We start from the raw sequence: 27,761 nt of genomic DNA on the forward strand, positions 1-27,761 counted from the left end.
TAAATAAGGTCCATAAAAGAAATGTAACAGCGTTAATGCTTAATAGACTACGAAAGTGATGACATAACACTCCAAGTGGGTAACCGTGAGGAAGGGGATTACTTTCCAAACAACTGGTATTGGGTTATAATGTCAAAAAAAGTCATTTTGTTTCCATGTAAACGCTGAAACTAACTGTTTTAATAGGTAAGTGAGTATATGTTACTAAGCATTGAACCTTTAAGCAGTGAAAAGTCATGTTGAGATGGCTGCAATGTGGTTTAAATAACCACCCATGCGGTGGGTGTGTCAGCCATCTTTAACGCTATGTTGCTTGCAGTCGGAAGCACAGTACCTAACAATATTCTAATGCTCCATGGAAAAAAGAGGAGAAGAAAACCCTCAGGAGCTGTGTATTGTAAACGAAAGGCTGAGAAGGAAAAGGACCAAGCAAAACAGCAAGGTCCTTCCTGAAATATCTTCTCTTTAATCCAAATAAAGATGGAAGCAGTTCACAGCACCCAGATGAAGGAATTCTACTTGGAAAGGAGGTTAGCTCAAATCTGCATGGAAGTAGTTTGGAACATCAAGATGAAGGTATATTTCTTCGAGATGAGGGTAGCTCACATCCACAAAAAAAGCAGTTTGGAAACTCAAGATGATGGAAACTTACTTCTAGATGAAGGCAGCTCACAGCATCAGACTGATATGGAAGTGGAGAAAATATATTCACCTCCAGAGAGACATGCAGAAATTGAAGTAAATGAAGAAGAAAGAAGAAAGGATGAGGAAGTTACAAACAAGTTACAGTATGGGGACCCAGCTTCATCGCCCAGATGTGATGACAGTATGCAGCAAATTCTCATGGAACATGGACTTGAACAAGTTCATGAATTTCCTTTCCTTAAGGATAGAAATAAAAGAAAATTTTCTGTTCAGCATTACAAGAGGAAAAACTCATTAATGGGGAAGAAATTAATCGAAACTGATTACAATATTCAGTGTCAAAGGACTCTGTTTTGCTTTTGCTACAAGTTGTTTAGAAATCAAGCATTTGGTACAACACTTACTGCAAATGGTTCGAAGCACTGGAAAAACATATCTTCAATTCTCTCTTCACGTGAAAGAAGTACAGAACATTTAGAATGTTTTCAAAATTGGAAAGAATTTGAATTATGATTGAAAAAAGGAAAAACTATCAAAAAAGAAAATGTACGTGTGATCAAGGAAAAAGAAGAATATTGGCAACAAATATTAGAGCATCTGATTGCTTTAGTGAGAGTTCTAGGTAGGCAAAATTTAGGATTCTGAGACCACGGTAGAAATGAAAAGTTATATACTCTGGCTAATGGAAACTTTTTTAAATTTGTAGAATACCTAGCTTTGTTTCATCCAGTCATGAAGGAGCATCTATGTAAAATAACTGATCATGAAATACAGGTTCATTACTTAGGAAAAAATATGCAGAATGAACTGATTCAAATCCTATCAAATGCCATTAAAAACAAAATTGCAGAAGCTCCCCATTCTGCAAAATACTTTTCAATAATACTGGACTGTACACCAGATGTGAGTCACGTTGAACAAATGATGATCATTCATTTTGTGGATATGGAAAAGTCTTCAGATGAAGATAATGTTGAAGTGCTCAAAAAGGAACAATTTTGGGGATTTCATACCACCGAAGGAGACAACTGGAGCATTTATGACTGAAACTATTCTAGAGCTTAAAACAATGTCATTTTCTGTTGAAAACTTACGTGGCTAAGGCTATGATAATGGGAATAATATGAAGGGTAAAGACAATGATGTGCAAAGGAGAATGATGGAAATCAATCCTAGGGCCTTTTTTGTTCCTTGCAGTGCGCAGTCTCTGAACTTGGTTGTCAATGATGCTGCTAGATGCTGTTTGGAGGCAAGCAGTTTCTTTGACCTGGTGCAACATGTTTATGTGTTTTTCTCAGGCTCAACACGCTGTTGGGAGATTTTGACTCGCCATGTGAATTCTCTAACTGTGAAACCATTTAGTCAGACAAGATGGTAGAGTCGCATTGATGCTTTGAAGACTCTTCGCTATGAACTTGGAAACATTTATAATGCCCTAATTGAAATTTCCGATGATACTACCTTTACTGGATCATCTGTTCAGATGCAGAAGCTCTTGTAAATGGCCTTTCCAAGTTCAAATTTGTGACTTCACTCATTTTGTGGTATAATATCCTTTTTGAGATTAACCTCACTTGTAAGCAGCTTCAGGAAAAGAACTTGAACATACATTCTGCTATTAAAAAACTGCAGCAAACTAAATATATTCTGGAGGAATTCAGAAGTGATGAAGGGTTTGAAAGAACACTGGTAGATTCTCTCAAGCTTGCTGAAGAAATAGACTTTCTGACAGAATTTGAACCAGAGCCAGTTCGCATTTGGCAAAAAACAGCAGTTTTCATATGAAGGATGAAACACACCCATTTGGAACCCAAAACAAAGGTTCAAAGTGAGTTTCTACTTCGCAGTCCTTGATACTGCTATTCACTCAGTTTATGAAAGATTTCAACAGATGCAGCAGCTAGAGTCAGTATTTGGCCTTCTATATGATATCCACAGCTTGCAAAAGAAAACAGTAGAACAAATAACAGAATTTTGTATAAAACTGCAGTCAGCATTGACTCATGAAAATTCAAAAGACATTGATGCTACAGATTTGTGTAGTGAGCTTCAGGCTTTTTCAAGATGACTTAAGAAACGTACCACTCCTGAAGAAGTACTGAAGTTTGTGAAAATAAACTCTCAGACAGTTTTCCAAACATTTTTATAGCTCTACGCATTCTCTTAACTTTGCCAGTTTCCGTAGCTAGTGGGGAACATAGCTTCTCAAAGTTAAAATTGATAAAAACTTATCTGCATTCAACAATGGTGCAAGAGAGACTTGTTGGACTTGCCACAATGTCAGTAGAGCATGAAATAGCTGGAAGACTGGATCTAAGAGAACTAGTCACTGAATTTTCAAAACTTAAAGCAAGAAAAGTCATATTTTTTATTTGCAGTGTTTTGTAAATACAGGTTAAAGTTCATTGAAGAGAGTTTTCTTATTTCTTTCTATATTGAATGTGGTAATAATGGCAGTTAAAGCAGGATAGTAGCATAATGGATGATTTTGGATTTGTAATAATAAATTATTTCCTTTTTTTAATGCATTTTTATTTGAAATTGGACTGAAATATCAGTTAGCTGTCATGTACAAATCTATTCTGAAAATTTCATCTCTCTATTTTATCTGATCTCAGAAACATTGGTTGGACAGAGGGATGGACAAACCAAATAATTAAGCCTCTGTTTAAAAAAAAAGCATAAAAAACATTAAAAAGGAAAAAAGGGGGCAATTTTTCCCCCATTTTACCAAAAACCTCAGCCTAGATCTGCCCTTGGAATTTGGGGGTGGGGGGCGCCAGTTGCTGGCAGCTAGTCTAGGGCTGCCCCTGCTTGCACCTCAGGGCTAAAAATAGAAGCATAAAGGTTCCTGTTCAGGCTGGAGCCCAGCTCAGATACCCTCCCACCTAAGATGCACACAGCTCAGCAGGTGACTTTAAGCCATTTTTACATTCTCCTGATTTGAGGATGGGTCTAAACCCCAGTGTCAAGCAGAACAGTGTTGCCACTGAAATTGACTTTAGGGGGGTCAGGATTTCAGACCATCTATCACAGACTGCCCCAACACTGAGCTACCACTCACTGCTTGAACACAACCAATATTCGTCAATTGATCAGGTGTATACATTTCAGGCTCTTACCCTGCAATTTCTTTTGTGCGAATACAATAGTCTGTCCATGAGACATGTTACAGGATTAAGGCATTAGGTGTGGTTTTATTACACACAGGGATGAACAAAGACGCAGAGGTACTTGATGCAGTATAGTTCTATGCAGACTAGTTATGATGATTATAGAGAGCAGTAAGATATTAGATCATTGATGGTTAGAAAACTGTTGTGTATTGAAAATAAATATATTGCCCGCCCCTCCCTCCCCATTATCAATTTTCCCCCAAATGAAGCCTATTTAAACTACTGCATCATTTGAAGACAGAAAATTAGGCACTATGTTCAAAGGCTTTATCTCTGTAAATATTTGGAGTGCTATAAATACTGTGCAATATAGAACCACATTCAGAATATTCATATTCGGCTTACTGTTCTGTTGCCATGAAAATTAATATATTTTTAACATTTAATTTCTGGTTTCATATTAACTGATTCGCCAAGATTCCCGTTTAAAAGACAACAGAAAATTTGTTTTTGAGACATCTTAGTCTATTAGGATTCTGCATAGAAAGCGACAGCACAGAGTATGGCCTGAAAGCTCAATGAAAAAAGCAAAGACACTAGTATTCTAGAAAGTCCTACTGGGGGCATACAAATTATCATAATCACACAGGCCATAAGTCTAACTCCTATTACTTCTTTTTCTTTTTGGGGGGAGGGTAGTGGAGGAGGGGAGAGGTGTGAGAGTGAAGGTCTGATTTCAGCCTTCTTACTCATCTTGTGATTCACAAGAATTCTGCTGCCTTCCAAACCTTGCAGCGCTTAGCCACTTCTTGTCCATGGCTGTATAAATGAATTCAAAGAAGGGGGGTATTTTGACCCTCCAAAATGGACAGAATTGCAAAATATTGTTGAGAGAGGATGATCGTGTGATTATGGGACTGGGGCTGGAAACTGGGTGATCTGGTTTCCATTCCTAGCTCTGCCACGGACATGCTATGCCTTGGGTAAGTTACTTAATTAGGTCTCAAAGTTTTTTCAAAAGGTTTTTCGATTTCAAACCTGCTCTACATTTAACCAATTTGTGCCTCACGTTCCTGTATGAGGGTTATACTTCACTGCCATATGGAGTGTTGTGTTAATTAACGAACATCAAAGCATTTTGAGACCCTCCCATGGAAGATGCCAATATTATTTTAGGAATACTACTATCTCATCTGGATTTGGACTTTAATTCTAACATATAAATTGCAATTGACCTTTGAAGGACTAACTTGGACTGTTAAGACCCCTCACTTCTTTAGCCAGTAGGATACTATCTGTTTCCACATGTTCTTAAAGACAAAGGGCCAAATTCTGCTTTCATTTACACTGGCACAATCCAAGAAGAGCTAGATGAAGGCACACTCAGATGACAATATACACACACCTTTGGTGTGTAAAGGCACTTATCTATGACTGGGGTCTCAGCTTGCACAAGGTATAGGTGTATTGACTGATCAATGCACAGTTATGGCCCTATTCTCCTGCCACAGAATACAAATTTCCATTCACCGACTATGATTCCCATCATTTTGTAGATTCTTCTGTGAGAATATTCCTCACACTGTAAGCTGCTAATAGAAAATTTGGCAATAAGAGTACATCAGGTATATATTGTAGCTGGGATTTCATGATTTTAACATCAAAATTCTGATTAGGCTGCGAGAAATGCAAAGGGGTTGTATTCTGTATCTTGAATTTCCATGGGTTGAGAAATGGAAAGTCAATCCATTGGTATTGCCTGATTCACCAAAAAAAGAAGTCTGTGACATTTCTCTCTTAATATAAAGGATGTGTTGTGTTGGCCTGTGAATTGTATTAAAACAGGACAGCAATATATATGCAACAGAACTGATCCCTCTTTTTAACAAAATGTGAATGGACAACCAGTGATTGAATAAAATCCTAAGGCTCCCCACAGCTAACTCATCTCCAAGAAATATTCCTCAGATGAAGATTCCTGGACAAAGCTTTCAACATATTTCACATATTTTTCAAACAATTATTCTAAATATTGTCAAGATGAGTACAGTAAAATTTCAGAGTTACGAACACCTTGGGGATGGAGGTTGTTCATAACTCTGAACAAATTGTTGTGTTTTTTCTTTCAGAAATTTACGGCAGAACCTTGACTTAAAACAGCTTTGAAGCTTTATTATGCAGAAGAAAAATGCTGCTTTTAACCATCTTAATTTAAATGAAATGAGCACAGAAACAGTTTCCTTACCTTCTCTAATCTTTTTTTAAAAAACTTTCCTTTTTTTTTTTTAAAGTAGTTTACATTTAACACAGTACTGTATTAGTTTTTTTACTATCCTGTCTCTGCTGCTGCCTAATTGTGTACTTCCAGTTCCAAATGTGGTGTGTGGTTGTCTAGTCAGTTTGCAACTCTGGGGTTCATAACTCTGAGATTCTATTGTAATATTATTTAGCAGTCACTGTTGCCCTGGAGTTTCAGCCGAACACCGATGATTGAGTTAGTAAAATGGTCAAATACAATTTTGCATGTTTCTGTAACAAACTGCCAGTAAAAAAATTTACATTTGTGGGTCAAATTCTTTGCTTGTGTAAATGGGTGACATACCATTGAAGTCAATGCACCTTTTTATACTGGCACACAAATTAGCCTTTGCTCCATTGGTTGTGGGTAGATTATGCTGTGTGTACAACTCACCTAGATTCATTTCCTAAGATATACATGTTTTTTGTGTGTTGTGTACTTTAACATAATGTAAATACCTGAACTCAGAGGCGCAAAATAATATCACACCCCTCCAGAGTACATCTTTCTTCCTAAAGGATCCCAAGTTACTTTACAAACTGCATATGTTAAGGGATCGCTTAACTCAACACTGACATGCAACTACCTCTAGATTGATCACAACAGCTGTTTAACCACTCACTGAAACATTGGGTTTGTTTACAACTTCGTTCACAATCAGAGCTATGTGCAAAGCTCAATAAAGTAGTTTCACACAGACAGGGATGAAGACCTTCCGGAACAGAAAAAATTAAATTATCTTTCTTTTGAAGAACACCTCACTGCATTGCTCTGAAACACTTAATGAACATTTCCAATTAAAAACATGCTGCGAAACAACTACTTTCTACCACAAGAAAAACCAAAACAAAAACATGCTAGAAATGGTGAAGCTAAGCCCCACAGCTCTTTTAATGCAGCATGCATGGTTTAAACCACATTAAGGTAGAAGTGGCATCTCAGAGCTAGGAAATATATTGGAATTATTTCCAAATTCCATGGTCATTCTAAAAATAACATATTCGAAATAGTGCTAACTTTGGTGAAATATTTTCTCATCTAGAGCTTGAATTTGCAGGCTTCTTCCCTCTGCTCCCAAAGAAATGTTTGAAAATTAATATAAATGGTATTATTTGTATTACTGTAGCACTTAGGAGATCCAGGCCCTGTTGTGCAACGTGCTGTATCAACAAAACAGAGAGATGGTCCCTGCCCCAATAACTCCTTACTTTTCCTAAGCACTGACAGCATTAATTTGAGCCAGGCACAGTACGAGCAAAAGCTGTGTGAGCTTTTCCACATAGTTCTGCCTCATGCATGCTGCTCAATCCTGACCTGCAGCAATCATCCAGGTCCTGGGCCTCTTTTGTGCCAGCACTGAGGATCTTCTCCAAGTGAGTGGTTTCATCAAATAGATAGGAGAGAATGGGATGAAAGTTCCAAAAATTTACTTTTCATTGGTTGCCTTAATCAGGATTTGAACAGCTTTCCAGAATTAAAAGTCGAGATGTGCTGTAACTCACTCTGTTTATTTACAGGTGCTCCTGCGATATGCTAGGCGCTTCCCAAACAGAAAAGAAGTCACCGTCTCCTCACAAACGCACATAGGGTTGGCGGAAGGGGTATATATAGGGAAGCATATATGATTGTTATGTTCAATAAATACAGACATAGAAATGTAAATGATCACAAAACTATTCCTCAAGGTTGACATTATCAGCAAGTTTCCCTGAGGGCATCAGGACTCTTCAGAAGGGATTTGAATGAGGAAAGGGTAGAGGCCTTGGGGATTAGTTTTGGAAGGAAACTGAATGCAGGAGAGGTAACGTGAAAGAAAAAATGGAAGGTGTGAGAAGCCAATAAATGATTGGATGAGGCTAGCCTTATTGATGGAGTAGACCATGATGCAGAAAGAAACAAGAGTGCCACTTCCTAATTTGAGAGTGATAACATGAATCTTAAATGGTGTGGAAGAAGGAGGAATAAACTGTGGTCTTGAAATAAGACTGCCATTTTGGAACAATCTTACTGACCATGTTTTTTCCCAACAAAGTACTGTTCCCTAAAACAAAATGTGTAGACAATATATATTTTGGCATATGTCTAGCTTGCAAGTGTGCAGTTCAAGATCTGTGCATACGTAAGGGTGTGAGAGCTTTAAAAATCCACCACTGCAGCAGGGAAATGCTGTTCAGCCAAAACCCATGACATTCCCAGAAACACCACATCTGAGAATCAGGCTGACAGCATAGCATTTTGGTGCATCAGAGGGACATCTTTGTGTTCCAGTGGTGACTCCAGTCCAGAGCTGCTTTGTAATGCCAATATTCATTTGGATGACTTGCAACAGATCAGCGGGATATATAAAACAAATGCATGCTATTCATAAAAACACTACCATTTCAGATGGTATCTATATATAAAAATAATTTTAAACATTTTTCAAACGTAAAAGCTTAGTTCATAATGGGAAGCCTCACAGTAATAAATAATAATTTGCATTTTAATAGCACCTTCCATCCAAGGATCATAAAGTGCTTTACAAACACCCATCTGAGGTGAGTGAAGTCTCTTTATCCACACTGTGCAGAGGGGTAAACTGAGGCACAGAGATGCTCAGTAACTCAACAAGGATCCAATTCAGCAAAGCTTCCCCATTCAGCAGAGCACTTAAGCAAGTGCTTAACTTTAGTTTAATTTGACTGTAACATAAGCACATGCCTAGAGTGCTCTAATGAACAGTAATGAAAAGGTCACATTGTTAAGCTTGTCTATGTTAAGATTTTTCTCTTTTGCTAGAATGATGATGTAGCAATCAATTTTTCTGCATGTATGGGATACAAGCATTAAGGGCCAAGTTCTCGTTCTGTTGAAGACAATTGGAATTTGGCAACTGATGTCAGTGAGACCAGGCATTGGCAAAAACACTTGCCACAAAGAGCAGAGGTCAATAAATGTGTCTCAACATTTGGCACTGTAATGTTGTAGAATTCTTAGGAACTTAATGACATTGTGTCTGTAAGAGCTGTTTATTGCTCTGAATGGGTTTTCATGTGAAATGTACACCTTGGACTTTTAAACTCTAACGTACATATTGTCTGTGTGGAAACAAAAAGCAGAAGTTTCTTAGTTTGATTGGATAATGAAACATTAAAAATAGGTGTTTTTAATCCATTAAACCTATATTAAAAATCATATTACAGATCTCTCTGCAACCTGCATTTTTTAACCACATGCAAGTAAATTGATCACTATCTCATTCCAATTGTTACAGTGAAAATATGCAATTCTTGCTGAATTATTTTTTCAAAACACATGCATGGTGGAGAAGGTTTATTTGATTTCATTGCATGGACTGTATGCTACATGTTTTACTGCTGTTTATTTATATAACAGATGTTGTAGTGGATTTTCTCTCTTCCATGCTCACAACAAAGAAAATCTCTTAAGCTATGCTTCGCGAGAAGAGAAATGATAAACCCATGCTCAGAATGAAAGTTGCAACCTACCGAGTGTGAGTAACATGACACTATATTTTCCACCTATTCCATTTTTTGTTCGTTGGAACAAAGACTGATTACAAAAGGAAAATATATATCATAATCACATACATAGACATTGTATTAATATACGTACAGATTACAATATACCTATGGGTTTGATTCTATTCTTATAATGTCTCAAAAATAAAAAAAAAAAGTTATAAATCAGGAATACTTTCAATGAAGTTACATTGGTATAAAACTGGTGTGAGATTGAAATTGGGTCCTATTATATATTTCTATACAATACACACTGTATTACACACTATATAGCCTAGGAAAATTATGTTTTATGTAATTTGTAGTAGGGAGGAGGAAAAAAATCATTTGCCCTGAGATATTACTTTAAGAATAGAGGACAGATGTCTAGTTACCAAAGCAGACTTGTAAAAAATTAATCACTTGCCTCATGCAGGTTAGCTGGTATTTTGCAGGTAGGTTCATAAAGAAGCATCTGGCTTTTGGTCGAGCTTTTTAATTTTAACTGTTTCATTTCAGCTTATGGGTGCTGGTCAACATGCAATAATCTGACAGGTCTGGAGCAGATTTATTCATTTGTAACTTTGGTGCATGATTTCTAAACTGAAATTAATACTGCAAGCAAATAAGTCATAAATAGTTGGCCTGCATTCACAAAGCCTTGGCTCACTCATCTAATAAACAGGACTGAAGGTGTACTTCCATTTTAATGTCACTGAGCCCAATCCTCCACTGAGACAGAAGTCCAATTTGCTACATAAACATTAAAATAACGAAAGCCTAGATCCAGTTATCACTTAAGCATATTCTTAACTTTAAGCATGTGACTAGACCTATTGACTTCAGTGAGGCTACCTTTGTACTTAAAGGTAAGCACATACTTAGGTGCTTTGCTGGACTGAGGCTGAAGGGTTTTGTTCTCTATGTGGGAACAATCTGCATAGGAAACCACGGAAGGGTTTGTTTACACTTACAGAGCTTCAGTGGGGCAGCTGTGCCATTATAGTACTTAGTGAAGACACTACCTATGCCAATGGGAGAACTTCTCCTGCCAGGGTAGGTACTCCTCTTCCCTGAAGGGTGATAGCTATGTCAACCAGAGAAGCCCTCCCATAAGCATAGCCTGTCTATACCAGGGGTTAGCATGATATAACCATGTCACTCAGGGGGGTGGATTTTCCACATCCCAGAGTGATGTAGTTATACTGATATAAATTTGTAGTGTAAACCGAGCCTAGATTTCAACATACAGACCATCCTAGGCATTCTTCTATCAGGGGAAATGGAATGCAGAAGCCTGGATTCCCACTCCCTTGATCAGAAGATCTCCAGAAATCAATCCTGATCCAAGGAGGTCCACAGGCACTTCCATGCAGACGCCCTTTACCTCTCTTCTGCCACTCAGGACCATCAACGCCCATGGCTACCTGGACAGTATGCTGGTGCAGTACTGTCAGGGATTCCTTTCATCCTGACTGCAAAAATGGGGGAGTAAGGTTCCTTGTGCCCTACCCTTCTCTGTCCAGAAGTCATGCACTATCTGGTCCAAATCATTTATTTGTTACTTCGAGAGACATCCTGGTGTGTCCAGCACCCATGTATTGAGGCATTTATACACTGATATTACTGAGTGTTCAGGTACTTCTAATTTGTTTTTTTTCCTCTCACTAGAGGATAACAGGTGCATTAAGAACTGGATCAGTAAACACTCATTCTAGGGCTCTGTGCTAGGAAATTAAAGGCAGTAAAAGTTGCCCAGATTGGATTTTCTAGGATCTCCCAGCCTTCAGTCCTATGGTGCAGAATTATGGTTTGTTTCTTTTGTAGAATCTGGCCACAAACATTTGAGGCCAATTCTCCAATGCTTACTGAGGCTAACTTGTAACAGTAAGTAAATTCAAGCAGTGTGAAGCTTGCAGAACTAGAGCCTTCTAAATTAGCAAGCCTGATCACAAACATTTCTAACCAGGCATTTTTAACTGTAGGGTGCCTCATAGCATAGATTTATTGAAAATGCTGCAGAGTAAATTCTGTATACATGCAGCGACCACTTTTCAACATTAATATCTCAGACATCCGAATAATTTTCTCAAAAGACAAATCTATTAGGCTACGCAATTAACTGCTTGTCAATTTTTATTTTTAAATTATAGCTGTTCTGGACTCCTACGAGTGCAAATAAATCCTCAGAGACCTGACTCGTTGTCATCTCTGTCGACTTCCCTCTTGTTTAATTTAAGATGAACTATTTATTTTTAATACAGTTTAAAAAAAAAAAAGGGAGAGAAAAAATACCATGCTTGTGGGCTCAGTCTGACAGCTCTCAGCCAAGACTGAATTTGGAACAATGAACTCTGTAAGAGTCCTGCAGTACAGTCTGACCAGAAGCACTACAAACACCTTGCTAATCTACTGCAACTCAGGTAGCCATTTCCCTAGCATGGAGCTGTAAAGAGTCAGTTGGTCCATTTCAGTCAGACTTTATTTCTTGTATGTCTCATTTTCTGCCATCATAACAACCCAGACATAACTCGGTCAACCAGAACTACCCTTTCTTCGGTGTTGTGGGGTGGGCAGAGAGATTTTTCCTTATTTAAGATAAGCTTTGCTGTGAACTCAGTGCTTGCGAGCAAAGAGCACATCATCTTACAGGCAACAGAAGAATATCTGTCCACAGACACAGGCCATAAGTCAAGAAGTGTGCTATAATGATGAGCAGATGGCTGAAAGGTAAGGAAAGGGCAGGAGTAGAGCACTACTACTTAATCGTACCCTATGAGCATCAGTCAGAGCAGAGATATTTTGAACTATACTGTAAAATAATGATAGATCATCCTATAACATGGTGCTCAAAAAACCCCACTCACTCTGCACTCAATACCCACAACTGAAAAGATGCCTCCACAACTAAGGCCTGTTCTACGCTATGTGTTTATACTGATTTTAGCAGCGTTAAACCGATTTAATGCTGCATCCGTCCACACAACGAGGTCCTTTATATAGATATAAAGGGCTCTTTAAACTGGTTTCTGTACTTCTCCCCGACGAGAGGAGTAGCGCTGAAATTGGTATTACCATATCGGATTAGGGTTAGTGTGGCCGCAAACGACGGTATTGGCCTCCAGGCAGTATCCCACAGTGCACCACTGTGACCACTCTGGAAAGCAATCTGAACTCAGATGCACTGGCCAGATAGACAGGAAAAGCCCCGCAAACTTTTGAATTGCATTTCCTGTTTGCCCAGCGTGGAGCTCTGATCAGCATGGGTGGCGATGCAGTCCCAAATCCAAAAACAGCTCCAGCATGGATTATACGGAAGATACTGGATCTGATCGCTGTATGGGGAGACAAATCTGTTCTATCACAGCTCTGTTACAGAAGACGAAATGCCAAAGCATTTGAAAAAAATCTCCAGGCTATGATGCAGAGTCCACAGCACAGTGCTGTGTGACAAGCGTAATGGAAAGCCCAAGAATCAAATGGACGCTTATGGAGGAAGGGAGGGGAGACTGAGGACTCCAGCTATCCTACAGTCCCCGCAGTCTCCGAAAAGTATTTGCATTCTTGGCTGAGCTCCCAATGCCTGTAGGGTCAAAGACATTGTCCGGGGTGGTTCAGGGTATATCTCGTCAATTTACTCCCCCTCCCTCCCATGAAAGAAAGGGAAAAAAATCATTTCTTGACTTTTTTCAATGTCACTGTATATCTACTGCATGCTGCTGGTAGACATGGTGCTGGGGCAATGAACAGCAGCATCCTCTCTCCTCCCTTCCCCGGTGGCAGACGGTACAGTGCAGTAGGACTGGTGGCTGTCCTCGTCATCAGCCCGTGAGTGCTCCTGGCTGGCCTCAGGTGAGGTCGGCTGGGGGCACCTGGGTAAAAATAGGAATGATTCCCGGTCATTCCCGGCAGATGGTACAGAACGGCTGGTAACTGTCCTCATCATAGCAACTGGGGGCTGAACTCCATCAGCCCCCACCCTTTCATGTCTAAAGAAAAGATTCTGTACTGCCTGGACTATCATAACAGTGGGAGGCTGCACTCCTCTCCCCTCCACCGTTTAATGTCCTGCCTGGACTATCATAGCAGCTGGAGGCTGCCTCCCCCTCATATTATCTCACTAAAAAGTCAGTGTTTCTTATTCCTGCATTCTTTATTACTTCATCACATAAATGGGGGGACCCTGCAATGGTAGCCCAGAAGGGTTGGGGAGGAGAAAAGCAAGGGATGGGGTTGTTGCAAGGACACCCCCTAGAATGGCATGCAGCTCATCATTTCTGTGGGATCTGACACGGAGTGCCTGTGCTCTCTGGTTCTCTGATACACTGCTTCTCTAGTACACTTGTCCCATATTCTATTTTTATTTTACAACATATTTTTTTAAAGATTTTTTTTAGATACAACATAAAGGAAGGAATGACCTGGGGGGTCATTCCCATTTTTGTCTTTGCGCCCCTGGCCGACCTCAGCGAAGGTCAGCCAGGAGCACCCATGACAGCAGCAGACGGTACAGAACGACTGATAACCGTCATCTCATCGCCAATTTACAATGGCACAGCAGACGGTACAGAATAACTGGTAACCGTCTCTGCTACCTTGCAAAGGCAAATGAATGCTGCTGTGTAGCGCTGCAGTACCGCCTCTGTCAGCGGCATCCAGTACACATATGGTGACAGTGACAAAAGGCTAAACGGGCCCCATGGTTGCCATGCTATGGCGTCTGCCAGTGCAATCCAGGGAAAAAGGGCACGAAATGATTGTCTGCCGTTGCTTTTACAGAGGAAGGAATGAGTGACGACATTTACCCAGAATCACCCACTACACTGTTTTTGCACCATCATGCATTGGGATCTCAACCCAGAATTCCAATGGCGGGGGTGACTGCAGGAACTATGGGACAGCTACGGGATAGCTACCCACAGTGCAATGCTCCAGAAATCGACGCTAGCCTCGGTACATGGACACACACTACTGAATTATTGTGATTTGTGTGGCTGCGTGCACTCGACTTTATACAATCTGGTTTACAAAACCAGTTTATGTAAAATCGGAATAATCCTGTAGTGTAGACGTACCCTAAGTATTCATCAGGAGAAAAAGAACTATTACTTTTTTGTTCTGCTTTTCCTTGCCCTTCTTTGTTTTATAAAGATTTCCCCTGCACTGTTTTTAGATGGTTAGGCTGTATGCAGAATGCACCAAAAATGATCAGACAACAGAAGCAGACAGTCCAGGTTCTGTAAATTGGTAGACATAGATTCCTTCCCTGCTTCCCTTCTACATCCAACCATGATGGAAAAAATCCACTAAAATGTATGTAAGAAGTGTGAAAGCAATGTTGGCACTGTCCACATCACATCTATCACCAAAGGACAAGTAGAAGATTAGCCACAGATCATGAAGAATTCTGTGATATTCCCTGTTAAATTCCTCATCTCAAAAGCCAGCCAAAAAAGAAAACAGGGAAGGATTGAGAAGGAGGGAAGTTGAGAACAGATACCCCCATTAAGTAGTGAACAGTATAATTTCTAGAGACAGTGAAAGTGAAACAACAGAGGACATTCTTTATCTGTTTGACAGCTTTTCTTCTTCCCTCCTCTCTAAAATAAATACTTTTCAGCTTACTTTGAGTGGTCCTCTAGTGTATTTGATAAAGGCTGTTCCAAAACAGACTCATTCCTAATGTATGCAAAAAACAAATATAACCCACTGGTCAGCATGTGTTACATTTCCCTTTCTAAGGCCAATCCAGAGCGGATTATTATTAATAATTATTTGTATTACTTTGGTACATAAAAGTCCCAAGCATGGACCAGGACTTGGATGTGCTAGGTGCTGCTAACACAGAACAAAAAGATGGTCCTAGTACCACACAATAGATGGACATAGACAGACAGGGGAATGCACAGAAACAGAGCTTGGCTCTTTAGCTGAAGCTGTAGTGACTCAGGCTGATAGCTCTGGTGGTTCAATCCCTGGTGTCAGCCGAAACAGTGGCCATTAAACACCCTCTACACCCAACATCATCATCCTGCTGTATTGTCCTTTCCTAGTGGAAATAAAATTTGAATCATTCATAGACAAGAGGTTTCTTAAATCCCTCCAGTCAGAATGGTCAGTTGATTATCTTTGCTACCAATAGGGTCTCTTTAGCAGTAGGAGTATGTGCTGCAGCATGTCAGTTTGAGCATAGGCAAAAGACATTCTTAAGAGAGAGTTGAACACATCACCAGACAACTGGCAATTGTGGTTCTCACTTGAAATGGGCTGTTGTTCCAAACTACAGAGGTCTGTCCCCAAAACCCTATTCTTAAGGTGGGGATAAAGTAGCACTTCACATTGTCAGAAAATCTTGACTGTCTGATACACGGATACAGATAATTACTTTCCTCTGGAGATGCCCTTCCAGGGAGGATAGCCGCTACTAATGTAGCCATGCTTATGTAATAATCTTGTGGGAGTAATTTTATGTGAAGTAACCAAAGAGAGCCCTCTTGACACAACCCTCCCAACCCTCCCCCCCCACAAAAACCCAAACCCCTATTTAATGGTGAAAAGCTTTCAACAAGTTCTCCCCATTTGTTAGATTTATGGAAACAACAAGCAGCCATAAAACATCTGCCAGATCATTCTACTTTTCAGTTTTGATTATCTGTCTGCTAGTTTGAGGAGAGCTTTAACTATGCAGATGCAAGAAGTGTGAAAGTCATTCAGCTTAGATTTATTCTTGAGCAGTACCGGCTGTCTAAAATGGGGCTATAAAATCTAGACTCCCTGTCTGGTCTGTTGTATGGCTTTGTGCTATTAATTGCAACCTGGCTAACAGGTGCTTGCTGTCGTTTTTACATTCTTACCATAAAAAAGGATTATATTTCTATCTGGATGAAAGGGTGGTGGTTGCTTTTAAGCAGAAGTTTAAAAAGGCACATAGATGTAGTTCATCATTTCCCAATAAAATTGGACAAAGGGAATCACTGCTAACTAACAAAAAATGGCCTTTTCTCTTGTTTGAGAGGATGGGGGAAAAACAATTTAACATGGTTGTTTGCATATCCACTCCACTTCACTGAGTGTCAGATGGTCATGAGTTAGACCCACTATGGACTTACTCCCATGGACCTCTCTAATTCCTTTGACTCATCCAGTAATGAGTCCTTTCTGTATCTTCAAACAAGCACATCAAGGGTGGGCCCCAATCCAGAAAAGTATCTAAGCACACATTTAACTTTGATTCAAATTAAACTGGTCACATGCTTAAAGTTAAGCACATAATTAAGTACTGGGATGAATCAGAGCCTTGGTGTGAGAGCTTTGTCTATAGCTCCTTTTCCTGGAACAATGTTCGTGAAACTCATCAGTTCATTAACTCTTCATCTCTGTTCAAATATCATCTGAAAAGGTCTCTTTTTTGCCTTAGCCTATACTTCTTCATTTCTCTCTCCCTCTGATATTGTTGATTTAACTTTGCAACTCTATTCCCTAATACTGTAAAGCATTTGAAATACAGTTGTATGAAAAACACTCTACAAAAAAAAAATGGAGTTGTAAAAGCCTGATCCAAATACATTTGTGACTGGTCGAGTAAGCACTGCCTCATAAAAGTTAAAACAATATGATGTTAGCTACTGGCTAAGTGTGAGACAAAGTTCATAAGAATTCTTGAGACCTGAAGGCAGCTAGACAGCCCTGCAGTCAGAGATTGGTCTCTAAAATCTCCGAGCCATTTAATTAACTGGTTATATAGTCCTTGAATATTTTGGATGAAAAAGCCTAAAACTTTACAAGTGTTAAAATGGACAGTAATCAGTTAAAGGAGGTCACATGGCTATATTTCAAAAATATTTAGGTGCCTAAAGATGCAGATAGATGCCTAATGGGATTTCCAAAGGTACTTAAGCACCAATAGATTTCGATGGGAGTTAGGAGCCTCGCTTGCATAGGCACCTTTGTAAATCCCTCTAGGGGCTTAAATACCTTTGGAAATCTGGCCCAAAGTGCATAGATTACATGTAAAAGGGACCATTTAACATACATAATGTCCACCACAAAGCAGTACCACCCAGCTTGTGTGTGGAAAGTCCACTTGAATGGAAATCATTTTGGTTAGTGGCATAAAATAGTAGACAAGGACATTTTATGGCTATAAAATGAGGGAGTTGAGGGCACTCAGCTACTCACAGGATTAGGTCAAATTCTGCCTCGACACGCACCCTGTGTAACCACAGCAATTTCAGTGGGGTTGCATGGGGAGTGGAATAGAGAAAAATATGTTTTCAATATTAATGTGTTTTCAAGTGATATATGAATTCTAACACCAAGTTTCCCTATCGTAAAAAGCAAACTAAAGCTACTTTTCTTCCCTGGCCATACACCTACCTCAAATTGCTACTGATATTGCAGAAAATTCCTTACATTCTTTACATATAAGTATTAAGGTAATAAATAAGATTTTGAAAGCAGATCTTAACCTATTGCATTTTGTTTGAATATTTTCTTTTACTGCTCAGTCCAGTCCATTATGGGAGTAGCTAAATGTTTTAATTAAGCATTCTTGAGTATTTGGATTTTATCTCTCATAGATACACCGCACCCTGGTTGTAAAAATGCCATCAGAAACAGCCAAAATACTTTTCTTTCACTAAAGAGGAGTTATTAATTAGAATAACTATATACCGGGTACCTTGCAAATACCTTACATTTATAATCTAGGGCCTTTTCTCTCCATGACTATATACCTTACAAATAGCTTTCCTCCTCTCAAAGTGCTACACAAGCAGTATCTATTAGCTTACTGACTGCAGATGAAATGCAACCACCTCCAGGTAGAATGCAGCAGCCATTTTATACAACACTAGACAATCATGTTTAGAATGAAGAATGAGAAATATCTCTAACTGAGAAAAGTTTTTAGACTCTTCAAATGTGATAGATTCATTGTTGGCATAACCCCAGCTAGAATTTGGCCAGAACTATCTGATGATTTTGTCTTAGGGTTTTCTATAATGCCTGTCACAAATTACTTCTCAGGAAACTCCAGGGTTAATACCTTAATGTTGCACTTTTTGCAAAAGTTATCATTAAGAACCATGAGTGATCAGAACCTGGATTTTGCTTCTCAAGTAATCAGGTTCTCAATTTTCAACCTCATCTGAAATATGGCACCTCCAGCAGCACCATATGCCCACATCACTGGCTGAGGCATTGATTCAGTACTGATTCAGAGGGGAGAATACCACCTATTAAACACTGAAGGCAGTTATGACTAGTAGTATATTTTTATGAGCCAAAGTATAAAAACCCTTGCCAACTATTACCTCATCACCACTGACTAACCAGCACCTTTGATTTGCCAGTGTTCTGAAGCATTATTAGCTTGCTGGGTGTGTCAGCTCATCCTGCTCTCCCAACATTTAGAAATTAAGACTGATGATAGCTCCGGGCTGCTGTGGTAGCTCCACGCCCAAGCAAGTAGAGAGCAAATATGCAGGAGTGGAACACTGTATTTGGAACGCTGGTAGGTGAGCATTGCTATATGCAATTTTAAATGCAAAAGAAAAAGATCATCATCTGTAAATGCATGGAGGAGGGTGCAGCCATCAGCGTGGAGGAAATCCATCCTACCTGCAGGAATCCCTATTATGCAGGCTTTAGGTGGATGATGCAAGGGGGCCGGGAGGCGAACAACACCCTCCCATCTGGGGATCAGAGCCCAGGACTGCAACCCTATGGCACAGAATAGCAGCTACAGCCCTTCTATACCACTTAATTGGGTGTAGGGGGATAGTGGACCAGTGTAAACATGGCTTTTGAAGCCCCACCCCATACTGACCCATTGCTTGATAATAAAAATGGTGGTGACCATGTCCACGGCATGCAGTGGGAGGGGGGTAAGCACCTGTTGTGCAGCAGCATTGCCTGCATTCCCATCATGTTTTCCCAATGTAAGGCTTAAATGGTGCAGCCCTCTGTAGCATGGATGAATTTCACCTGCCTTGAGAAGCCAGAGGAGCCATGGGAAAATTAGGCTTACACCCTGCAGAGCCCGTCATCTCTGTGAGGGGAGCTGCCCTCCTTCCACGCTCTCTCCTGACAGTGAGCATGTTTCCCTAAAGAGCATTTTCCTCTCCTCCAGGAAGAGTGAATACTAGGAGGAGGGAGCTAATGCTGACTGGAAAAGAGTTTAAACACTGTCTGGCTAGAGAAGAGTAACCTCCAATTTGCCACAGAGTTTAACCTCCTGTATTTGAGGACCATGCCACACACAGCGGTTGCTCCATGGCTCTTCTTCCCTTGTGGCCTAACACACCCTGCAAATGTCTCCAATGTGTGGGGGAAGCATCTTTCGGTCTTTTCTGGTGCATTTTCTCCTCTGTGTTGCTGAAGGAAAGGGAAGGGAATTTAAAAAAAAAAAGTTTAAAATGAACCCTCCAAAAGTAACAGCAACAGATAAATGCCGCTACCAGAGCAGGAAAATATGAAGTAGAGCATACAGGAGAAGCAGTGGAGGTCAGCAGAATTTCATAATGGATTTCAGTAATATAACACAATCTAAAACACCACACTGTATCAGAGCAAAAAGCCTGAACCAAAACCCCAGACCAAAACACCCCTGCACTCCGGTAGAGCATGGATTCAGATCTGTACTTTGCAGCTCTGGTCTGTCCTCAGCTCATCAGATAGTCCCCTTCTGCAGAGGGCCTTACTGCAGAAATCAATGCTCTCACTTATCACGCTTGGGCCGTTTATATAGTTTACTTTAAAAAATCCAAAGATACAAGTCTGATCCAAGCCAGGTAAGCTAAGGCTCACCATATTCCTGAGTGGATGACACTGCAAAAGTTTGGGTGGATGAAGAGAGGGCTAATCCAGGAAAACTCTTCTCTGTCCATGCAGCTGGGGCAGTCCACTCCTGCCTTCTAGTGCCTGTCTCTCCACTGTGGCAGTTATTTGAGTTTCCTCCCCCAATACCCTTGCAATTCTGTGTAACAGCCTATTTACAACATCCCCTATGCTTCCAGCCCTCACCTCAGGACCTGAGAGGAGCAGAGGTCTCCCATCCCCACGGCTTCTGTGAGACTTTTTCTTTCTCTCCCCTACCACTGCCTTCCTGTGTCTCTCTATCAGTTTTCAGCTGATGAGATAATTGGCTTGTTAGCTCACCAGCCTGATTAGCTAATTACCTTTAATTACCCCAATCAGCTTTCCCTGGGGAAACTAATGGGTGTCAGAGTGATCAGAGTGCAGGCTCACCTGTTAACTCCCTGAACCCTGCCACCATCCCCTCTGGAAATGTGGGGGTTGGGATGAGAGGGGCATAGCGCTTAATCTCCCTATTATAACAGAAGGATTGAAAAATAAATTCATCTTTATCAAACCAACAGATCAAGCTGGGTACTTACTCCTTGTTAAATTCTTTCCTCTTCCTTTCTTTGCCACTTGTCTGCCCACTTCGTTTTCCCCTTCCTTCCTTTCTGCCATCCTCTCTATTCAGAGGCAGCATACTTCATTCCCTGCATGCTGGAGCAGGAGATTCTAGGGGAAGTGCCTGGACACATGTAGTCCAATTAAATTTTGGCAGTGTATTCAGTGTTTCCACTATGCGAGTTGGAAATTTTTAAATGTCAAATTGGCCACCGTGAATTGATGCTTCCCATCTACATTTCTCTGCATCAAGCAGCTAATAGAGTAGGTATTCATTGTCATCAAGTGTGCTGCCACAAATCTCACTTTAAGACCATTCACAAATGTTCAGCTAAAATTCTTCGTCTTTCAGCAGGTCTCTCCCATAACCCCATGTCACCAATGACTTTTGGCAGAAACAAACTATGACTTTGCAGACTCTCACTCACTCTCTCCTTAGCTATCTCACTAAATATATACAGCATTCCTCCACTGAGTATCATTTTGAGCTTGCATAATTCCTTCAAATAATGTGGTAGATAATAGATTTTAAAGCAGATAAATACATACTGACTTTGTGTGCACAGACTTTACATGATCTGAAGCATCCAGCAATATAGCTGGTCTTTTGAAAGGATGTTACTCCCAGAACAGACTTTGTAGCTTCACAGCAATCATTTTCTGTATTGATCCAAACCCTGCCAACCTTACTCACATTAGCAGACTTCAGTGGGACACTATTATGGAATAAGGGGAATTACAGGTAGAATCAAAACAGAAACAGAACTTCCCTGATACAGTAGAACCTCAGAGTTACGAACACCAGAGTTATGAACTGACTGATCAACCACACACTGGAACTGGAAGTATGCAATCAGGCAGCAGCAGGCAGGGTGAAAAGGACAAATACAGTACAGTACCGTGTTAAACATAAACTACTAAAAAAAGCGGGGAGGGGGGGGTTTAAAAAAACGATTTGACAAGGTAATAATGTTTCTGTGCTTGTTTCATTTAAATTAAGATAGTTAAAAGCACCATTTTTCTTCTGCATAGTAAAGTTTCAAAGCTGTATTAAGTCAATGTTCAGTTGTAAACCTTTGAAAGAACACCCATAACATTTTGTTCATAGTTACGAACATTTCAGAGTTACAAACACCTCAGGAATAGAGATTGTTCGTAACTTTGAGAAGCTACTATACTTTAAAATATGTTGGGGGGAGGAGGGGGAGGGAGGGAAGGAAAGAGAGTCACTTATCTGATCCTTTAAACATTTCTTACTAGAAGAAACACTGCTTGTTGCCATTCTGTGTAGCAAAATGCACCATAATTTAAAAAATGTCTATGAAAGAGTTCTCATTGAATTAGTTTTCAGTGCAACTCAGCAAAATATTATCAGGGTTTAATCTTGCTTGTCTTGTTACTGAGAGAAGTCCCATTAAAATGAATGAGATTACTCACATGAGCAAAACAAAGGAGATTCAGTTTATGACACTATTTACTTAAATACTGAAGATATAGAAACTAAAAAGTTTAGTAGAGCCCAGGATACTAGATTCGGAGCTCAGATATATGCCTCGGTGAATATTTAAGTTCTAACCAAATATTTGTTAAGCTGGGAATTAGTGCACAGATATAAGATGCACATAAATGTGTGTCTTCTTATTTAATATGATGCAACAGTAAGAAGGAAAGGAAGAAAACAATCATATACAGAGGCCTTGTTCTTTTACAGACAGTCTATGGAGTTAAAGGTATATATATGATGCTGCTTGTGGTCATTAAAGATCTCCTGGCACTTTTTATTTTGGCAAAGGAAAAGGGGGTGCTAGCCCCAGTGTGCCAGGATAAACAAGCATCCTTGCCATTACAAATATCAATACCTGCACAACAGGATGTCCCCCAGCAGATGCCTTCACAGCCCCTCGACTCCCCTCTGTCTCATAATGAGCTCTGTGATGGGATTTGGGCTGCTCTTCAATCCGAAGTTCATAAGGTCCTGAGTGAGATGGCAACTGCCAGTCAAGGGCAGGCAGGGATGGGCTATAATGGAAGAGAAAATGTATTAAATATTAACATCAAGTAGACTATCACAAACCACAAGAATCTGGTTCTATTACTTTAGAGACCATGTTTAGCAGTTCATCCTTCACCATCTTACATTTAAAATTTCATCAATATGGATGTCATGACATAAGTAATTTAAAAGGCAATGGTTATTTTATGAAGATTTATGAGTAAAGCATAATTGATGGGCCAGATGCTATCAGATTTGTAAACAAAATGGAAAATTTTCTAAGCATGGTTTAAAAACGCTTTAATGTATTGATCGTTGAATCAAAGGACAAAGGTGGATACAAAGGAATTTAAAGAGTGGTTCTAGTCTGAAAATGACTATTAACTTGGCATTGTGGAACTTCTACATTTAATGTATCTCACTGACTACATCAAATCTGCTTAGTTTATAAGAAAAAAAATATTCCCCACCGCAACTTCCAAGCCTGAAAACTCATGTTGGATTCTCAAAATTAAGCAGGGTTCTTTCTGGCTGATATTTCATCAACAATGTAAATCTTCAAACATAACTTAATTAAGAATTACATTGATGATGTATATACAAGCCAGAATAGAATCCAACTCAGTCTCCCAGTTCTATACTGACTCAGCAATTATAACAGAAGTAAAAATAGTAAAGGCATATTATTGTCACTAAACAACCAGACACGACTGAATACAATAAGAAGCTGCAGGTTTTACAGAGCCACTTTCAGAGAACCACACTTTAAAATCACGTCAGGGGAGAGCATTACTGAAAGAAATGTTCTGTTTATGTCACAAAATAAAACCATTGGTTATAACTGTCTTTGAAAGGCTCCTGCTTGCTGTAACTTTATTGGTCTTAAAATTAAAGCTAGCCACAGCCTTCTGATAGAAATAATAAGTTTTAGGTTTACTGCATAATCTTTCAAAACCCTGGAATGGGTAAAGTCTCTTAAAAGAATGACCTTCAAACACACCTTCTATTCAAATAGTATTCAAATAGTCCAACAAATTTGAAATAGGCAATTACATATTATACTTTGCATTTATATAGTGCCTTACCGTATCTGGGCTCAATCATGCACCACACAAGTCAGTGGAGGTTTTTCCATTGACTTGAACAGGAACAGGAGTGGGATCAAGCCCTAGATGAGAATCTCAGTTTGATTTACAGAAGCACTTATTGTACAGATAGGAAAGCCAAGACAGAGAGAGGCTAGCTTGCCCAAGTTCATATAAGAAGGAGTGACCTGAAGAAGAGCTGTGTGTAAGCTCGAAAGCTTGTCTCTCTCACCAACAGAAGTTGGTCCAGTAAAAGATATTACTTCCCTGGTCTCTGTATGAAGGAGTGTCATTTGGAATTAGCCAGTCCCCTGCTCCGACCACTACAGTGCCATTGTCAGAAGATAGGTACTGGGCTAAATGGACCTTGGGTCTGACCCAGTATAGCCATTCTTACGCTACAGCCAGGATTTGAGGAGAATGAAACTAGTGCTGTGAATGGGACAGTTTGATGTTCTGACACTTGCATTAGATAATCCACCAGAGATACCCTCTGTCTACGGTTGGCTTATCTTACAAAAAGACATGTTGAGATGGGCATACAGCAGAGACAAGCCAATGATGAATGATCAAATGTGTAACAGTAATTTAAAACGTTATAACACATAGATAGTGTTCCGTACACTCCAAGATGCTAAAAGCAAAGCAATAAATGAGATGAGATACACAGGAATGATATTACACCAGTTAACTATGAGCATCCCCTGTCAGGCTCTTCTGCATGCTTAGTCAGCTGGAGGCCTTTGACATGAACACAGCTCCAAGGCATCCAGCAAAGATGAGTACAAAATATTTTTTTTTTAAAATCTTTCCAATACAATAATTTAAGGAATTAAAACCGTGAGGAGTTTATGCTGGGGGCATGCAATGCATTTTCCTTCTTTTCAAATCACCTTCTTTCATAGAAATTAGTTGTCTTAAAGGAGGCCACAGGCACAAGAGAGGTCCCCTATTGGATGCACGTAGTGTACAAGCAAGCACCTTTTCAATCTGAGGCAGAAAATTACATCTCAGAATTCTGCTGGCTCCACAAACCAGTCAAGACTCTTATCACTTGTGTCACCACTAAAACCTCTTGACAGACAGAAGCCCAATATCCTCCTCCCCTTGTCTGTTGTTTAGGCCCTGACACTTTACAGACATATACTTGCTTACTTTAGCCACTACAAATAGTCCCATTGACTCAACATGTAAAGTTAAGCCCAGTCACAAGCCTTTCAAGGATTGGGGCCTTAGTCTAGATATGCCACAAAAGCTAATTGTTTTTAAATTTTTATTCAGTACCCTTTTACCAGCACATTTAATTTGTAACTGGGACCATATGTATGTAATTATAGGCAGGGCTGCTAGCACTGTATTGCCCAATACTTCCCACTATAAGACCTTATTTTCAGTTAGTTTTAACTTTGCCAAATGTTAACCATTTAGGCTGAAATTTTCCAGGCTGGGTGTCTCTTCAAACTGAGTTTTTTGGAAAATGTCATCATGAAAATGATTCAGACATTTCTGAGAATTAAGCTACGGGAAAAAATGTTGGTTTGCACATGTTACACATTTTTGGTGACCTTTACTTTGAACAGCTCTAATATCACCATGCTTTGGAGCAAGAACAGCCAAGTTATAAACTTTCAAAAAAATCACACTTCAGAAGAGACTTACTAGCTTAATACCTAAAATCTCCAAAGATCCCATTGTCACTGAGCATGCTCAACATAAGAATGGCCATACTGGGTCAGACCAAATGTCCATCTAGCCCAGTATTCTGTCCTCTGACAGTGGCCAATGCCAGGTGCCCCAGAGGGAATGAACAGAACAGGTAATCACCAAGTGATCCATCTCCTGTCGCCCATTCCCAGCTTCTGACAAACAGAGGCTTGGGACACCATCCCTGCCCATCCTTGCTAATAGCCATTGATGGACCTACCCTTCATGAACTTATCTAGTTCTATTTTGAACCCTGTTATAGTCTTATAGACCTTCCCATCCGACAGGTTCCTAAAGCCCAGGATCTGGCCCAAGCCCAGATGTCTACACAGCAATAAAACAGTGCCGCAGCATAAGTCCCGCAAGCCCATGTCAGGTGGCATGGGCCAGCTTAAGATTTTTCTTTGCTGTATAAACATACTCTCACACTCCCAGTGCTGACCAGAATGCATATGCCATCCCCATAGAGCAACTGAGCATACTCCATACCCTCATAGCTCCCACTTGCTTCTGGACTGTCCATGCACCATGGCTAAATGTGCTCCAGCACTGGTCTACAGGGTCAAAGGTGGCTACAGACCCAAGAGGGGAGGGGTATAGGAACTGAGAACAGGGATACTGTCTCTTCTGTCCTCTCAATGACCCTCCAGCACTTCAAATGATGCAATAGAGCGGCAGGACCATGGCCTGCCTACCATACTTTGGTGTGCTGTGTACCCCTGAAGCACTAAAGGCAAAGCACAGGGACTGCAATTCTGTTTGGTTCTTATGCAGTCAACAAAAAGGGGGAAGGAGATGAAGGATGATAGGGGCTATTATGCCCTCCCCCAGCCCTGTGCGTTCACACAAACAGAACCTGGCCCTTAGTTCTTGAAAGGCAGCTGGCAAGTGTGTAAAACCACCATTGTGTACATATTGCATTCTGGATACACTTCTGCCTGAAAGATTCCTGGAAAACTTTCTGGAGAAACTCTATTTGACTGCAACAATAAATAACAAAGACCAGAGCAAAACACCTGCATATCTCCTGCTGATGATCAGCACACACATATTTAAACAGATGTTTCTGGGTTTAGGTACGTTCACATTTGATGGATCTTCTCTCTCTTTTTCTGAGGACAGGCCCTCTCTTGGATTAAGCCATTTTACTACTAAATTAAAAAAAGCACTAATCCAACTACAAGCACAAACCTTAGAGTCCTCAAGTGAAAAAGGAATAATAATATTTAATAATAAAAATAGTAATAAAAGACATGAAACTGACTGGAAAATAACCTGATCTCCCCTGATTTTTTTTCTTCGTTTAAAATCTTTAAATTAGCACTTAAAATTGTAAAATACAAAGGAAAGTTACTGATTCTAATATAACCCTGGTCATAAAAATCTGGTTTGCTGTTGGCTTCCTATCAATCATCAAAATTCCACTATGAATCCTGACTGATAATAAATTGACAATTAATGATAGTTTTCCTGATAAAGGAAGCAGAGTGATGTATTTAACAGTTTCATGGGCTGTGGCTGTCAGAGCTATTTCCTATTTTAGGTTATCTTCATCATGCACTTAATTTCCTGAAGCATAATATGGTTAAAGGAAAAAAATCATAGAGCAAATATTTTAGTGTTAAAAAATTAATCTGAGTGCGGAAAAGATCCCTATCAATTTGGGAGAGCTCAACTATACAAGCTGGTGAAGCTCCCACTGTAGTGGAGAAAAGAACACCGGGACAGATCCTCAACTTGTGTAAATTGGTGTAGCTCCACGGACTTGTTCACACCAGATTCTCATTCTCAAGAATGAAAAGTTTTCTCCTGTGACATGATAAAATCCAGCTGTGATCCTTCTAAAAGCCATAAGCAGGCCTGCTTGTTTCAAGTCAGTTAAATTTAAAAAAACTTAACTCAGCAGGACATAAGTCAGGCTACAAGATTGATGAATAGTGACTTTTTTTAACCTACCCAGATAAAGCATGTGATTAAATCAATCATCGATTAGCCAGT

General features: G+C 39.9%; 1 protein-coding gene across 3 annotated transcripts in view; it reads right to left on the bottom strand.

The window, feature by feature from the left end:
* NFATC1 (nuclear factor of activated T cells 1) overlaps nucleotides 1-27,761 on the bottom strand; it is a 143,802-nt gene that overhangs the window by 96,066 nt on the left and 19,975 nt on the right. For all 3 annotated transcript variants that reach the window (XM_030552598.1, XM_030552599.1, XM_030552600.1), the window contains exon 3: nucleotides 22,841-23,000. In XM_030552598.1, coding sequence (XP_030408458.1) covers nucleotides 22,841-23,000 — 160 coding nt within the window. The remainder of the gene's footprint in view (nucleotides 1-22,840; nucleotides 23,001-27,761) is intronic.

Source organism: Gopherus evgoodei, chromosome 2 (assembly GCF_007399415.2).
Source record: "Gopherus evgoodei ecotype Sinaloan lineage chromosome 2, rGopEvg1_v1.p, whole genome shotgun sequence".
Lineage (NCBI taxonomy): Eukaryota > Metazoa > Chordata > Testudines > Testudinidae > Gopherus > Gopherus evgoodei.